This window comes from Danio rerio, chromosome 13 (assembly GCF_049306965.1).
Source record: "Danio rerio strain Tuebingen ecotype United States chromosome 13, GRCz12tu, whole genome shotgun sequence".
NCBI lineage: Eukaryota > Metazoa > Chordata > Actinopteri > Cypriniformes > Danionidae > Danio > Danio rerio.
Genome location: NC_133188.1, coordinates 38,146,870 through 38,165,659, shown reverse-complemented (window position 1 = coordinate 38,165,659; position 18,790 = coordinate 38,146,870). Strand labels below are relative to the sequence as shown.

Below are 18,790 nucleotides of genomic sequence, written 5' to 3'. Positions count from 1 at the left end.
AACTATTCTGAGGCATAAATCTGACCATAACCCTTGCAAATCCATAATTACATTTTTCTCAAGCGCTCTCATTCTGCAAACATCGTCACATATCTTTAAGATTCCCAAATATTTACAGGCCCTCTGAATAGAAGGAAAACTTAAGTGCTAAAAATCAAATCCACAGGGAACATGCAGAAGTTACAGGAAACAACTCCGTTTTAAGTTAAATGCAATAAAATAAGTGTGAACTCCTAGACCCCCGAGACATCCATGCCAAGCAAATGCATTACTTCCCCAGTAAAACAATAAATATGCCACTTATAAAATCAAACAAACCACAGGCCACTTGAGAGAAGACTGGGGGATGTGTTGTTATCTTAATGACCATTTAATGCATAGCATCAGTGAAAAGTCTTTACTGAAGGAAGAAAGCGCATGTGGCATCCCAGAGGCACACATCATTCATGCAGACAGAGCCGACAGAAATCATTTACTTTAAACCGATGCTATCTTTAAAACAAACCGTACAAGGTTTTCCAACACCAATCCTGAGCACCGCATAAACCAATGCAAGTTAAACCACAACGTATTTGTCTTTCTCTTTGAATAACATTTTCACCCACATTTTCAGACAGTGTAATTTGCAACTAATGACCCTCAAGTGACCCAACGTTTCACTTTCTCATTGGGACCACACAAGCGTCACCATCGCGGATGGATCTGCACTGGAACCTATTTTCCCTCGACACCTGCATTCCATGTGTACCTGTCAAATCGCTTCCTTGAAAATTGACCAAAAAAGTAGGAGAGATGCTAACATGTACGGGAAATAATTCGGTGAAATGACTTCAAGATGTGGGTGCAGGACTTTGGCAGCATTGAAGTACCATGGTCTCAAATCACATTGATGACGCTCTTAAAACTCTTGTACAATTCATAAACCTCAGCATTTTTAGTTTTTTTTTTTTTTTTTTTGTAAATGTGAAACAAATATGCTCTTTCTTAGTTTCTTTTTAGAATAAATACACTCCTGGTCACTTTATTAGGTACACCTTATTAGTACAGAGTTGGACCCTTGCCTTCAGAACTGCCTTAATCCTTCATGGCATAGATTCAACAAGGTACTGGAAATATTCCTCAGATATTTTGGTCGATATTGACATGATAGCATCACACAGTCGCTGCAGATTTTTGGGCTGCACATCCATGATGTGAATCTCCCATTCCACCACATCCCAAAGTTGCTCTATTGGATTGAGCTCTGATGACTGTGGAGGCCATTTGAGTACAGTGAACTCATCATCATGTTCAAGAAACCAGTCTGAGATGATTCATGCTTTATGACATGGTGCGTTTTCCTGCTGGAAGTAGGCATCAGAAGATGGGTACACTGTGGTCATAAAGGGATGGACATGGTCAACAACAATCCTCAGGTAGGCTGTGGCGTAGACACAGTACTCAATTGGTACTAATGGGCCCAAAGTGTGCCAAGAAAATATCCCTCACACCATTACACCACCAGCAGCAGCCTGAACAATTAATATAAGGCAGGATGAATCCATGTTTTCATGGTGTTGATGCCAAATTCTGAACCTACCATCTGAATGTCACAGCAGGAATTGAGACTCATCAGATCAGGCAACGTTTTTCCAAATCTATTGTCCAATTTTGGTGAGCCTGTGAAATTTGCAGCCTCAGTTTCACGTTCTTAGCTGACAGGAGTGGCACCCAGTGTGGTCTTCTGCTGCTGTAGCCTTTCTGCCTCAAGGTTCGACATGTTGTGCATTCACTGATGCTCTTCTGCATACCTTGGTTGTAACGAGTGAGTTATTGTTGCCTTTCTATCAGCTCGAACCAGTCTGACCATTCTCCAACAACCATGCCAAGTCACTTAAATCCTCTTTCATCCCCATTTTGATGCTCGGTCTGTATTGCAGCAGATTGTTTTGACCATGTCTACACGCCTAAATGCATTAAGTTACTGCCATGTGATTGGCTGATTAAAAAATGGCTTAACAAGCAGTTGGACAGGTGTACCTAATAAAGGAGCCGGTAAGTGTATACAGGCAAACAAAGTCACAACAAAGCACTTTTTGTTTTCTCATAACAGACGATTGATATTATTGATATTGATGGATTCTCAAACTATTTGTTTGATTTTATTCTCTAAATTTTAATTTCATCTTCAGATGTTTTCCATGTTTTTTTGGCAACTGTACACATACAGTAGTAGGACATCAACAGTGGCATTCATTTTATAATATCAAACTGAGCCCAACAACAAAGACTTGGCTAATCGGATCAACCTGGAGGATTTTTTGCACAGTCAGCATGAGGTCTGGACTTTGACTGGACCACCATGATTTATTTATTTTTAGCTGCTCTGTTGTAGATTTGCTGGTGTGTTTGGGATCGTTGTCTTGGTGCATGACCCAGTTTTGGCTAAGCTTTAGATGCTGGACATGAATTGTGTTAATACACCTGAAGGCTCCAGAACAACAAACTGCTAAAACGTCTGCTGATGAGTAAAGTCATTTGATTAGCAGTGCCTCATTTATTTTCGTTGATGCCATGTTGTCGCTTATCAGTTTGTACTGATTTTATTTACAAAATATTAAGATCTGCGCAAGACTAGACAACTTTTATACCCCAATATGGAAAAGGTGAGATTTCGTTAGGTGTTCATTTTCACATGTCTGTAGAAAATAGAAATTGTATGAAATCTGACTGGTTTCAGCTGGAGTTGCTATCTGTTTATTAAAGTATAGAAAGCAATAGGAACTAAATTTCACAGTAATGTTATCAAAAATGCTGAACCATATTGATGGAAATGAGAGGTGGTACATTTTGAAAGCACACACTTTTTAAATTGTTGCCTGTGTTTAGAAGCACACTAGCTTATACACATTCTGAAACACTACAATTACTGAGGCGGTCATTTTAAACAGTTTTAATTTTTTGAAATTAACTAACTGTTAAAAATAAAACACACATATCTGTTTTCCCTGACTTTTTCTCAATATATGTATACTTCCCTTTAACGTTGTTTTAATTAAAATTACAAAACACAAGAGTTTTGAATATTTCTACCTAGAACTACAGTATCTGTCAAAATGACTGCATGCACTTCAGTTGTCTGCTACTTTTCCCTCTGACTTTAAATATGCATACCTCTAATGCCTAGCAACTCTCTGCTATCAAAAACATAGCTTTCTGTTGGCAAGAACATAACTTTTCTTCAGATATGTCTTTTCTAAACAGCATAGTTAGTGCTACAAAAGCAGATGCCCTTCCAGCTGCAACCCAGTACTGGGAAACATTGAAACACTCATTTACAGACAACGGGAACACAGGGAGAACATGCAAACTCCAAACAGAAATGCCAACTGGCTCAGCAGGGACTCGAACCAACAAGCTTTTTTATGTGAATAATGACAAACATTTAAAGCTTAAATTTATTATTTCAATAGAAGCTTTGACTGTAAATATGATATGACAATATGACGTCTTATATAAAAATGGTTAGAATAACCTCTATGGTAATTCTAGTTACTGTAGAATTATAGTAGTTCTAGTGTTAAGGCAAACAAAAACATACTAAAGGTCTCTTTAAAAAAAACTAAATTTAACTTTCACGTTAAAACATTATTACTTAATCATTTTAAAAAGCCTAACTGGCAACCCTACAATCTAAAGGTCTGCATTTCCACAGGACCTGACCAGATTTCTTTCGGCGCGGGAAAAGATTTGCTAATAAAACATGGTTGCGGTGGACAACTCTGGTGTGATTTAGAGTGTGAAGTCTAACAATATAGCAATCCTGAGTCCCGATGTTATTTCGGAACAGTATATCTTTGATTTCTTCATTTTTATTGAGCACCTGTACAGCCAGTGCTCATGACTGTTACACATGATGAAAGCATGACCAGTGCTTTCTGCACATGCTCTTATTCACAGTCTGTGCGCGCATCATCTTCATAACGCTCCTCAGAGCGGGCTTTACCAACATAGGAGGGCAAAGTGAAGAAAACGGTCAGTTAACTTTTAGGAAACCCCCATCAGGCAGTCATGATGTATGAGAGTCTTTTTGCTCTCATAGATGCAACTAGAAAAAAATTACCCTTTGCGCAATGGGATTATACCTCAAAGTTTTACCCGTGAGCAGTCACATAACTGGAACCGCAGATTTTGGAAACCAGATCTAAATTTAGCAGGAATGGTCGGGTCTAGGCATGGGACGATAACCATGTTCAAGGTATACGGCGGTTTGGAAAAGTCAAGGTTTTAAAACCGCCAAAATGTTCTGTAATACCGTTCCTAAGGTATGTTTACGATTTTTTATTGACTTTTTTGTTGTTGTTTTTTTAGAAAAACAGTATCTTCAGCAGAAAAATATATCCAAAGATGGCGTTTTAAAAATGTAAAAAAAAAAAAAATGTGTGTTTTAGAAACTAATGAAGACAGCAGAAGTCAAGGATTCATATGAATTATTTAGCCGTACATGTTTCCTGCTTCAAAATATTTTAAATGTTTCCCAAATTTAAATATATTGTGTAGAAAGGGGAAAAGGGTTTGTTTTTTACCCAGATATTTAAAAAGAATATTTTAGAGCAGTAATCTTGATACCGTGATATTTATTTACATGGTTATCTACCGTCAGAATGTTATAACGGCCCATGCCTAGTCGGTTTGGGTAGAAAATGGGGCGGGTCGGGCAGAGGGGGAACAAAGGCTGAATATACGGCAGGAGCGGTCGGGTGCGGAATAAAAGCTTGTGGGAGCGGAACTAAAAAGTTTGTCCCGCACAGATCTCTACTACAATGGTGTATAAAATAAATTGTATGTTTAGAAATGTGCTGTTAATAATGAAACCTTCTTTTCTGAATATTAAAAAAGGTAATAGCAATTTATGTCCATTTTTTTTTTCACTGCTTTTTTTTTTTCAAAGCAGTGTGTTTAAACATTTTATTCCTGACTTACAATCTTAGTCAGTGTTTCTTTTCCCTCAGAATTGGACTTTTTTTGCAGTTGCAAGAATATAAAGTATCTCGTGATTTTGTCTTAACAACTAGCAAATATGAATTGCCTCATGTAAAAAACAGCAACTAACAATTACCTTCCCTTTTTTCCCTCAGCAGTGGAAACAGGCTTCCACAGTAAATGGATAAACTCATTCTCATCTCATTCTCACCTCTGCCTGATGAACTTGTGTTACAAGAGTGCCACAGAGAAGCGTGTCACCCAAGTCAAATTCCTGGTGTGCAGTGCCATGTCAGCAGTGCAGAAAGTGTGTGTATGCGTGTTTCCTGTGATTGTGAGTAATTGAGGTCTCCACACCCCCCTTCAAGGTCGTCATTACCCGACGGGTTTCCTCCTCTGGGTATATGTGGTGGTTTTGAATTAGAGGACTGAACAGATGCAGATCCTGTTATCAGTCGAGTAATAATGTCAGAGCAAATGCCTCCGCTGCACTGTGTTTAGGCCTAATTAAATGCGTTGAACTAAATGGGAGGGTGGAAACCTATAGATACTGGAGCATTTAAAGGGAGAAACTTGCATATTTAGTTTATCCTTTTATTTTTAATCAGAGCGTTTAAGAAAAAACACATGTCAGAAATAAACAGCATATCCTGAAGGTTAAACCTTTCCCTTTTATTAACAAAGACATAAAAAGAAACTCCAGATCTGACAAAGGACAGGGGTGTTTTGATGGTAGTACTATTTCTGAACTCATGCCCCACCCACACTGAAATCTCATTGGTCCTCTCCACAAAACAGTATATTAAACTATTAGAATATCACCTAATACAGTTGACCAATTGATCAATTATTTTTACTAATTGGTAAGATTTTGCAATAGGACAAATTTATAATTTATTATTATTATTAATAATAATAATATCAAAACACCTTTCATTCATAAAAAAGCAGTTCAGAATTCATCACAAAATTTAAGAAGCATTAAAAAACACAAAAAACAAAAATATATTATTACATAAATTATATTTAAAGAAAACCTTTAGGTTCACAAGGGTAAAAAATACTTTTTTTATTGTAATTTCTATAATATGAATGTAATAAAAATAAATACATGCTGTACAAATCACAACCTCAATAAGAATAAAAATAAAATTATAGAAATGAATATTATTATATTTACACTTAATGTATTAAATATATCCTAAGTACATTTTTGTAACTAATGTAACCTTATTAGTTCTATAAATTTTCATTCACTAACATGAGATAACATTGGTTAATGAAGAATACTACAGTATTTGTTACCTAATGTTAAAATCTACATTTACTAATTACATCTTTAAGCATTCATTAATGTATATTGAACTGATCTGAACAACTGTTTATTTATTTATTTTTTATTAATAACTAACATTAACAAATGTAATAAATTATGCAAATAAACCTCAGTGGGCCCTATTTTCAGATCAGCACAACCCTAATTTTTATGTTTTACACTTCGTTATTTGAATAGCAAATCCATTTGCACCACTTTTTGAACTCATAGGTGTGCCAATCTATAAAAGAGGAGTGTTAAGGTGCATTGTTGGCATGTTGCAATTTTGTGGAACGAGAATAGATCTTGAAACACACAGGATGTACAGCAATACACAAATATCTTTACATATGAAAAAGATTGATGGATTCAAATGTTACAAAAAATATAATGTCTACATAAATATAAAAACCACAGCCTCTGTGCCTTCATCATGTCAGGGGGCTTTTTTTCAGTTTATTTATGACAATTTGCTTTTGTATAATGTTATTATTATATTATTATTATATGCATATTTATATTTGTTTTAATAAAAACAAGTTTAGATTTGTTTAGGAGACGTATGCTTCACCATATGGGGCATAAGAATAGGACAGGTGTTTGGATATAACTCAGTGTTTTGACCACATTTCATTATTAATGCTCATTTATTCGTTTGCTAGAAATTAGAACTGAATTTAGAAATAGTTTTGAAACAAAACTTTGCGCTTAACAAAAAAAATAAATGATGTCTTTAGTGGAGTTTTCACGTTTCCTTATCCATGAAAGTAAAGGAGTAAAGCAAATAGTAAAGGTAAAGAGAAAGTAAAGAGGCTGAATGCTGGAGGCTCGTTCTTTATCATCGCTTTGCAGATGATCTGTTTAATTGTTTTCTCGCTAGTGAAGCATTCAGTTTTTCAACTTACAAAGTCCGCCAAGTAAATAGCAAATGCACCATGGTGCAACACAACTGACTCCTAAAGGGAATGGGAGATGGGAGACTCTGATTGGTTTAATGCACATTATGCTCAAAACACACCCATAATTCATGTAAGAGAATAAACACAACTCTGTTAGACCATGCACCAGGGCGCAAAATGTATTTTTCCGTCCTTAAAATAGCAAAAGTAGATTCAGACACACCCTTAATGTGTTTGTGCCATACGCTTTAGACTTTGTGCCTAGATCGTTAAAATAGAACCCCCGATGTTTCCTAGTGCAGTAACAAATGATAATAAATGATGGGTAATTGTAAGATATTACCATTTATTGTTAACTATTTAAATGTTTTGAGAGTAAGAAAATGAAGGCAATGGCTTTGCTTTGATTCAGGGTCCAAATCATTTTGGACATTCACTCACATGTCCACACGATTGTATTCTCCTCTTAGTCTCAACCTGCTCCGCCAGCTCCATCTTCCTCTTGTTTCTCTTGTATCCTGACAAACTGAACTCTGCAACGTGTTGAAAAAGACATAACACTCAATAACAGATATTACTCAACTGCTTTGACTTCCAGTCCAAAATGCATACGTGTGTGTGTGATGAGTCACCAAAACCACTAAAAGCTGACAAATGTTTTGCTCCTGTGGCCGTATCGCTTAAAAATTATTCATGATAGCATACTGCTGCGAGGGTGTGCGTTTGGCAGCGGAGCCTTTATTCTCATAATAAATCAGTCTATTGGTGGAAATGCGGTCAAAATCCTTAAAGTCTCCCTAAATAATGGGACATGTGTTGGAGTGAGGTCATGGTTTTGGCATCAGATCATTTCCAGCACTGACAACACACACTCTGTCTCTGTCCGACAAACACTGGGAGTCGGCATGGGGCCCTCTAATAAAGTATAGAAGCCATTGTTTACCAAACGCCGCATTCCACTCCTGTGAAAATCTCTTAATCAAAGAAAACACATCAACCAAATGAGCACAATTAAGTCATTTTACAGGATTCAATGGAATGCAATTAGAACTGGTAAACAATAACCAAGTTATTTAACCAAGAGTAACCAAGAGTCAAGTGCTTCAAAACACTCTAACAGATGAGACGGCATGACCAATTGTGAGTCAATGAAATGATGTGCCACTATCAGAAAAATACAAAAGAGATAAAAAGAAAAAATTGAACCTGGCACTAAGCACTTGTATTCAAACTTAAGCTTGTTCGTTTGTTTATTGCCACATAAGCAAATTATGGCCATTTCATGATAACTTTATATAATAAGAAAATCCCTTATTTCAATAAGAGATGATACACAAACAAATATAAAAATAGAAATTAATTTAATTCACAAAAAAATTATATTAAAAGTTTAAATATAAATTTAAATTGAATATTTGATAAATAACTTCAAATTCTAAACTTAACCTTGTCTATACCTGCATAAAATTATATGAGAAAAGAAAAACAAGAGCATACAAGGCGCTCTGTAGTTGTAATGTTGCATTAGAGACCTGTTGTAATCACAAAAATTTTGAAATTCTTGTTTTTAGCTGGCTATATTTTGGTAACTATTTAGGAGCTGATTTCACAACATGTTTACAGCCAGATATAAAATCTTTTTATGCGTTTTCCCTGTTCATTTACACAACAACTGTGGCTTTGGAATTGAAAACGCATATATTTGAAAATGGCGCCATTGTCATGTGCTTGGAAAGTGTGGATTTACTTTACATTACTACCAATATTGGAGACACATCTTACAGCAAATTATACATACACACCGACGGCATCGTCACTTCCTTACAATACTGTTTATCAACAAGGTGACAGTGCCAAAACTGGCCTGGCGTATGTAATACAGCGTTTTTGCAAAACTTTGTTGTGTAAACATGAAACTTTGAAATGAATTAAAAACAAAATTGGTCCCACTTTATATTAAGTGTTGCTTATACCAGTGAACTTAAATGGTAACTAGATGTGTAGGTAGTATGCAACTACAGTGTATGTATACACTTGTACATAGTATTTACATGTGTAATGCTGGTGTAACTACACACATGTAACAACCCACAATAGTATGTGCAAGTTCGAATGTGTAACAGGACATTAATAACACAATCTTTGTTAAACTACCTCTTTAATATGAATTACTGATGTGATTCTACAATTTACCTCTAAAACAGGATATAAACATGAGGCATCTATTTCTATATATACACATACTTTTTTGGCAGAAGTTTGCTGTTGTTAAACAGTTGCACAAAGGTTTAGGTTTTATATATTACACGGTAATTTGTGACCATTTTACACTATTTCGAGTGAACAGTTCCTGAGGATTTACACTGTAATTACACTGGTATCACATAGTGAAACGTTCTAATGCAGCGTTAGTTCTGTCATTCTTATTCTAACACAGTGTTCAGAGTTCACATGGTCAGGTGCGAAAGTGGGAAAACACCTGCAAGTTCATATTATTTTTACACAATGCACTTACGTAATACTTGTTACAGATGTTTACTTTCTTAGTGTTGTTACCAATGTCCTGTTACACATTTGAACTTACACATACTATTCAGTTGGTTCTTATATGCGTGTAGTTACACCAGTATTACACAAGTAAATACTATGTACCAGTGTGTACATACACTGTAGTTTATACTACTTACACATCTAGTTACTATGTAAGTTCACAGGTATAAACGACTTTAAAGTGGGACCAACACAATTCTTGAGTTTTTTGTGACAACTTAATTGTTTTATGTTCAATGGAATCCCCTTTAATAAAAAGCCTTTCTCCAGAAGAAACAAATATTAGAGGAAATACTGTTACTGTACTTAAAATTCCTGTTAAACATCATTTGGGAAATATTTATTTAAAAAAAAATTCTCAAGAGCGCTAATTATTTTATTACTTTAACAGTAATCGTTTTGAATAATCGTGATTACAATTATGACAAAAATAATTGTGATTATGATTTTTCCCAAAATCGAGCAGCCCTAAGGGAATCTGAGAATGACAAATGTCTCATTTTACCAGTGAAAAAAATTGTCTAATAAAGTTGTCAATGACAGATTGCAAGCATATATCTCAAACACAATAATTCAACTTTATATTTTCAAATAGTTGTATCCTAATGCATCACTTTACTGTGCATTAACAACCTGGACCAAATCCTCCATTCCAAGTCTATACAAAATTTATCATTTTAACTAACAGGAGACCTAAACGTAGGCGTAATATTATTAATGTTGTTGTTTTACTATTTATTTTTGTAGAATTAATAATAATAGCCTATTCATATTAACCTTTATTTCTCATCTATAGAATCGAGAGAAAATCATGATCTTGATTTTAAGCAAAAAAAATACAAAAATAAAAAATTGTGATTCTCATTTTAGCCAGAATCGTACAGCCCTTCTTACTATGCAACCACTGTCATCCTGAGCTATCAAGTTTAAAATTAAACAATTAATATCATTAACATTAACAATGCTTTATCTATATTTAACATCTGCATAACATTTGTGTTGTAAGCTTTCTCTGTTTTCATTTGTTTAGTCTTATGTGAACTCATTATAAAGGAACTAATTTATATAATATTATTATTATATTACTACCATTATCACTCTGAATAATATGATCTGTTCATTAATAACTAACTACAATAACAATTGACGCACAAGTTATAGTCAGTGTGCAAGTGATTTGGAAAAGGTTGAAAACTCCACCGCAGGCCTCAAACAAAAGCTCATTAAATTATATGAGAGAATAAAAAGCAAGTTCTTCTATTAAATAAATCTGAACGCCAGTCACACCTTACAGATCTAAACTGTGTGGAGAGAATATTATATCTTACATAAGACCTTCATTTCAATTAAAAACTGCCTCTAAAATGCCTCTTACCAAATAAATACACCTCAAATATGAGACTTTTGATTTAAAGGGACATATCTAATTTTTACTTTTCTGCTTCCTTTACCAACACAGGTAATAACGCAGTTAACAAGATTACGCAAATACAAAGACATGCCCTGATGCTTACAAATGTGTGTAAATCTAATAAAAAGAAACGTTGTAGTCAAGCATGCAGGAGCAGCTGAAAGAAGAGACTGGGTGGTCTGGTACTCACTGGTGGTCATCTTTTCTGTAGGGCATGCTGGGATACCATGGCTGATGGCCCACTGCTCTGCTCCTTTTCCCACTAAAAAACTGACAAAAAAACATACAGTAGATCTGATATAAAAGGGAGAAACTTAAACTGCAAAACGCTACATTTATACAGGAACAGGAGTATATTTCGGAACAGTACATTTCACATTTAAACATACATAATTACTTCTGTATTTGATTTAAGAAATAAATACTACAGCAAAATGCAATGCTTTGTGTGTGATTGAATTAAGAGAAGGAAATATTGACAATAAAAGTATTCTTAGGTGTTTAAAAATAATAGAAAGACTTGTTAAAGTTTAATCTTCACTTTAGTTTGAAGATTTAAAAGATGTTCATGTAATGCTTTGAGTTTTGAGATTACCACAATGCAGAAGCAGCCATGCTTTAAGTGTTGGCTGCTTAATTAACAAAAATGCAGTTTGTTGCTTTGCTCGGTGAGCAATAACTGTCCTAAAATGAGTTCAGAGATCAGTCCTCATCATCTGTACAGTATATGTAACACATGAAATATGTTTAAAAATGGCTCTTTTAGTTCATTTAGGATAACTTCAAATAAAACTAAGAGATGTAGAAATGTTTGACACATAATAGAAACACATGATATTAGCAGACCTTTGAGTTCAAATAAAAACACAAATGTATTTAAACTTTTATTTGATCAAATCATGTTGGACTAACTTAAATGCCTTCATTTGTATAAATAGTTATTTTTTAGTTGGTGCTAAATAGATTTATTGGATTGAAGTCATGCCCTCAATTAAATTGAGTTCATCCAATGAGTTATTTTTATGAGTGTACACAAATGTTTCTATAAGAAATGTTTCTTGTGCACCAAATCAGGAATATTAGAACGGTTTTTGAAGGATCCTGTATTATCACTGTATTAGTATTATAGGGCTGGGTGATTTGGCCTAAAATCAAAATCTGAATTAATTGAACATCTGAACTTGATTATGATTAATGAACGAATATTATATTTATTAAATTTATTTTTTGCCCTCATAGCTCACTGACAGGTTTTGCACAGTAATTATGCTCACATATTACAAGTGAGAGATTTTTAAATGAAGGTTCATTACTTGATTTTAAAATAAATGAAAAAAAACACACACTGTCTACTATCTATGATTATTTATTGAACATCAGCGTTGATCAACTGAAACTAAAACACACACTGCCTAAAAAGAACAGTCAAAAAAGAACTAGGTAAGTAATTGAAGAAATTGACCTGGAAAAATTACATTGATTATAGGTTCTGAATGTCGATTCCTTTTTGATTAATGGCCCAGCTCTATACTATTGTAATACTTGTAAAACTATATTAATATTGTATAATTGTATTCAAAAGGACCTATTATGCAAAAATCATGTTTGTACGAGGTTTAAACACAGTCTGTGAATATTACCAGCTTCTAATGGTATACAATATATATGTCTGCAGAAACACTTTGACTGACATTGTCCCTTTTTACATGTCATCAGGCCCTGCCCATTATTGGTGATCTCTCCCTCATTAGCATGGGACGTTACTCTTGTTTTTGTATCTGCCACTCTGCTGACACATAGGTATTTCTCACTACACTCTCTTTTGAAAAGACAACACAATCTCATATAAATGTAAAGTGACAGTCACCAAAATGACACAATTAGGATCAAAGCCTACACTGAAAAAAAATTATTCCTTGGATTTACGATTTTTTTTTTACATTAAGTGGGTGGTTGTAAACAATTTATTTGGGATGAATTTAAACAAACAAATTAAGTTGGACATTATTAAATTAAATTTGTTTGTTTAAATTCAACATTTGCAACAATTTGCAAAAATCTATAATTTTTTTTCGGTGTAAGGGGCAGTTTAGAGAGTTATAAAACATTATTTGTGTGGTATTTTGAGCTGAAACTTCACATACACACTCTAGGGATATCAGACACTTATTTTACATCTTGTAAAAAAAGTGCATAATAGGTCCCCTTTAATAATTGCTAAAAAATCTAGCTTTGCCAACACTAGTAAATTACATTTTAAATTTATAAACAGAACAAAAATCTTTTTGTAATACTCTGTTAACAATATTACAATTTAACCATATCATTGATCAAAAATATGGAGCCTTGGTGAACATAAAAACATCTTACTTTTTTGTATTTGTAGCATAACAACTTAAAACCTGACAAACCTTAAAATGAGATATCCTTTTTCAAAATAATACAAACGTGTGAGATTGTGTTATCTAATGAATACAGCATAAGTAAAACTTTCTGGGACCACGGCAATCTATAGTCAATCTATGCAATCTATGAATGAATTCCCTGTAGCAAAGAAAATATATTTGCTACATTTTTCACAACAAGATGAATGCATTTAGTCCAAACATGTTATGCCTTGCAAAAAAAGGCTCAGTATGACTGCATTACATTTACATATAATAGTGTACATATAATCATGTGCATGCAGTGACTGACATCTTTCTGGTTTACATCTGAATGTTTCCCCAGAGGCATCAATAAAGTATGTCAGGTCATGTATATGCCTACAAGCTATCAAGCCAACATCAGAGAGCTAAGCTCACCATGGAGGAATCCTGCCAGCTGATAGCTTCCCCTTCTGAGTTTCACTTAATAGTCTTCTGGATACCAGCACCGGGTTCTTGATTCCTGATAGAAATAGCAGCATTAGTATCACTTTTGCTCAAGACAGCTTTAAATACAGCAAATGAAACCTGTGTTTGGCTTTCTCTTGCATTTTTTACTTTAAGAAAAAAAAAAACATTCACTGCACCAAAAAGCAACATAATACCCAATACTGGATAAACTTTAGCATATTAAAATACTAAAGTATATGATTATATTAGTATACCATAACTTTATTATACTAGTATACATTTTAGTATAATTATTTATATTTACTCATAATATCGTATAATAATCTCTTCACCTGAACAGTAGTGATAGTTATATTGATTGTGAAATTATATGATATTTTTAGACATTCACAATATTTATAGACAAAACAGCTAAGACGGTCATGAAATGTCTGACCTTAATATAGTATTATAAAGGCAGTATGCGATATCCTAAACAGACGTGGAAAAAGCAGAAAATACATAAAAGAGAAGATGAACTTGGATGTGGTATATGAACTCATAGCCATTTTATTCTGAAAACTGAAAAAGTGTTTTGTTTTTCTCAATTTTGTGTGCATACTTCTTTTTTATCCGTGTATATATTAATGCTGAGAACATTCTTTTATCTAGAAGGTCATTAAAACTATGCTAAAACAACAAAAGGAGGACCAAAATGTGTTCGTATATGTAGTGTACTGTACATCCAACCTTTTAATCCGAATGGTTACAAACTTTTACGAGATGTTGTTTTTTTTTTGTTTGTTTGTTGTTGTTTTTTTTTGAGAGAGAGTTTTTTGTTTTGTCATATCAGCTTTGTTGGCTATTTCATGGCAAAGGCAGATAACATTTACAAACATTTTATAAATAGCACTTTTCTATTATAAAAAGTAAACAATAAAACAATAAATAACAATAAAAAACATCAACAATAAATAATACCTAAAATAAAATAACATCTAAACCATCTTAAAACTTTTGGTGATAATTCTACCATTTTTAACGAATTCACATTTAAAAATATGGATTTTTTGTTGTTGTTGAGCGCAAAGAAATATACCTTGAAGAATGGTGAAAAACTGGTAGCCATTGAAATAAATAGCAGGAAAAAATACTGTGGAAATCAGTGGATGCTGGTTTCCTAAATTGTTTAAAGAATCTTACTTTGTGTGCACCAGAAGAAAGAAACTCAAACATTTTTGGGTCAAACATCACTTTGCTTTGGTTTGATTAATTTTAAACATCAAATTGTCACATTGTGACAAGCTCAAAGCAGCCTTAATAATGTTTATAGATGCACTCACCACTCAAGGCTCCAACGGCTCCATAGTTTAAGGATTTGCCATCCATGATGCTGGCATCACACTCAACCTCACCCGAGAGGTTCAGGTTGGAACCGGTGCCCGCATTAGTGAATGGGGAGTCCTGTAAAAAAAAAAATCAAACTTAAACACCATTTTTGTGAGCTCTCTTGAAATAGAAGACAATTGAAAAAAAGCCATAAATGTCACACTTTAGTCTTAAAAGAATGTTTATGTTGCAAGGTTTTAATCCATGGCTTAATGTGTAGACAAAACTATAAAACTAGAACAAAAGCCATTCATAGAATGAACATATGCTGGATAAATTGGCGGTTCAATCCAGTTCAATGTGGCGACCACAGATTAATAAAGGGAATAAGCCGAAAAAAAATGAATGAATGAATGAATAAATTAATTTTGTATTTTCAGTTGAATTAATTGTCAAATCCTTTAAAAAAATATATCATTGTGTTGTTTAGTTTTGCAATACGTACATAACACAAAATAGGCATATTATTTTTGTCTCTTTTAGGAAACAATTAGTTGGTCTGTTGTTGTGATCAACCATCACCTCCAGCTCTACAAGAGCTGCTGTCACTGCCTCGAGTGCCAATCCTCCCGCTCTGAGCCTGTCCACAGCCTGAAACACATTAAATCAGCTGATGACAGCAACTCATGATTGCCAAAGCCCAAAAAAAAAAAAAAAAAAAATTCTCACAGCACGTGCTCTATTCTCCTTCAAAATTCTGGGGCTTCATGTACAAACAATCACAGTAAAAAAATATACACAAATTAGAAATACAGTCAAAATTATTAGTCCTAGTGTGATTTTTTTGGAATATTTAATGTTTATATGATATATGATATGATATATGATGTTTTGATGTTGATATGATGTTAATTATTTTTTTCTTCTGAAGAAAGTGTTATTTGTTTTATTTCGGCTAAAATAAAAGCAGTTTTTATTTATTTTTAAAAACATTTTAAGGTTAAAATTATTAGCTCCCTTAAAAAATTTTTTTTGATTGTCTACAGAACAAACCATTGTTATACAATGTCTTACTTAATAAACTTAGTTAAGCCTTTAAACTTCACTTTAAGCTGAATACTAGTATAAAAATATCTAGTAAAATATTATGTACTGTCATCATGGCAAAGATAAAAGAAATCAGTTATTAGAAATGAGTTATTAAAACTAATATGTTTAGAAATAAGTTTTAAAAAAATCTAATACTTCAGGAGGGCTAATAATTCTGACTTCAGCTGTAAGTGAAAATCCAATGTGTAAGGCTCAAAAAGAAAATAAAGCTGTAGTGTTTTCCACTTGACAAGCCGAGAGGGTGGAATGGTATATTAAGCCAGGCAGCAGCTCAGGGCCGCTGCTGGTGTCATGTTATCAACACATAACTCAAATTCCCTGGCACAGGTGTTTTACTCGAGCTTGATCCCTTCTTTTCATCCTTTACACGGCACTTTGGACAGGGAAAAAGCACTGCACTGCTACTTGCCAAGCGATGCATTACTGTTAGTTGCAAAATATATCTTAAGATTGTGCATATTGGCAATATAAGAACACTTCGCAAAGGTAAGCAATCTGTGTTTAAAAGTTACACAATCAATATCAGAAAATCAGACAAACTGAGCTGGGATTAAAAGCCGATTATATCAGTGAATTGATGTCGAAATGACCTCTAGAATGCTATCCAAAGGTTACAGGGCACAGCAAAAATGCACAAGTATCTTTAGACATCAATTTTAAATAAAGAACCACATGAAACTTACTTTCTGGCAAGCTCTCTTGCACACATGTTTGTATTCCTTGGCTTTGGATTCAGAATGATACCCTGCCCCTGAGAAGATAAAATCATCAAAAATAACACAGACACGTTTGGTCAAAAGTCTTCATAATCAATGATTTTTTTTTTTTTTTTATCAGTTTGCCAACCTAGTTTAATATTATTAAATCAGCTTTATATCATTCCAATCCCATTGTTATTACAATTGCAATTACAGCAAAGTGATCTAGATGTAGAAAATGGCAAAAACACCATCAAAAGTATTATAAAAGCAGTTCATGAGTAAATTTTTAGTTGATAAGAAAATGTAAGACTGTTATTGACAGATAATATTCAAAGCGCTCAACTGTCATCACCAGATTTGACGTCATTACAGCCAAAAGCCATCATTTTGCAAATATGGCATGCTGGGCGGAATATGCAGAACGGAGAATAAAAACATCATGGAAGTGAAACATTATCACTTAAATTACAGCCTGTTTGTATGGTTTCAGAGGACTTGAATCACAGCGAAAAAGTAACACAAACTTTTTTTGTCATGTTTATACAGTATAAAACCTTTCCCTATTGTGTTTCAGGGACAAAAAATAATAACAAAATGGTTTGGAATAACTTGAAAGCTTGTAAACATTTCCTTTTTCTTACTTATGAATGACCCATGTGTCACATTCTGCACATAAAACCATCAATTTATAGAGCTAGTCCACACAAAAATTACTTTGCTGTTAATTTACTCACACTCAAGCCATCCAGAATGTAGGAAACAATTTTTTTATTCAGTAGAACATTAGAGAGTTTTAGCTAAAATCATTAGTCATTGATGATAGCTAGCTATCAGTGTTTTGAGTCAAAAATTATATAGAGGTAGAACAAAATTAATTATTGTGGCTCCTGATGATACACTGAGATCTTATGAAAAAAAGTGATTAATAATCCCACCCAGAGGAAACCCACGCGAACGCGGGGAGAACATGCAAACTCTACACAGAAATGCCAACTGACCCAGCCGAGGCTCGAACCAGCAACCTTCATGCTGTGAGGCGAGAGCACTACCTACAGCGCCACCATGTCGCCAGTAAGAAACTTTACTATTCATTTATTTTATTTAGTGCTGGGCAAAGATTCATCACATTCAAAATAAAAGTTTGTTTTGTTTATCACGCCATCAATTCAGTTCAATATGACATCTCAGTGCAACGACGATGCTTTCCATACACAATTTTATTTTTTTTACTTCACTGCAATTCTTGTATTAAAATGTTTATATTATTTATATATATATATATATTTGTAATACAATCTTGTCCTTTAATACAAGCAGTCAGATATATGAACTGAACTTTATGTGGACCTGCTCAAAGAAAACACTCATTTTGAATGCATCAAACAAAACTAAAGTACATGCACAGAAAAACATGAACATTTAAATCAGGGATCACCAAACTTGTTCCTGGAGGGCCGGTGTCCTGCAGATTTTAGCTCCAACCCTTATCAAACACACCTGAACAAACTAATCAAGGTCTTACAAGGTGTACTTGAAACATCCAGGCAGGTGTGTTGTGGCAAGTTGAAGCTAAACCCTGCAGGGACAACTGTCCTCCAGGACTGAGATTGGTGACCCCTGATTTAAAGCAAATAAACATATGCAAATATTATCCCACTTGCTTTTTGAGCATTGTCGAGTGAGTTGTTAAACACCTA

At 33.9% G+C, this 18,790-nt stretch overlaps 1 protein-coding gene across 7 annotated transcripts in view; it reads right to left on the bottom strand.

Moving 5' to 3' along the window:
- tasp1 (taspase, threonine aspartase, 1) overlaps positions 1-18,790 on the bottom strand; it is a 60,610-nt gene that overhangs the window by 38,665 nt on the left and 3,155 nt on the right. For all 7 annotated transcript variants that reach the window (XR_012388638.1, XR_012388637.1, XR_012388636.1 and 4 more), the window contains 6 exons: positions 17,076-17,143; positions 15,865-15,933; positions 15,297-15,417; positions 13,942-14,026; positions 11,328-11,407; positions 7,618-7,709 (listed from right to left, as the gene is read on the bottom strand). Coding sequence is in view for 4 of the 7 variants with exons in the window: in XM_005156968.6 (XP_005157025.1) it covers positions 7,618-7,709; positions 11,328-11,407; positions 13,942-14,026; positions 15,297-15,417; positions 15,865-15,933; positions 17,076-17,143 (515 nt within the window). In the remaining 3 variants the exon portion in view is untranslated. The remainder of the gene's footprint in view (positions 1-7,617; positions 7,710-11,327; positions 11,408-13,941; positions 14,027-15,296; positions 15,418-15,864; positions 15,934-17,075; positions 17,144-18,790) is intronic.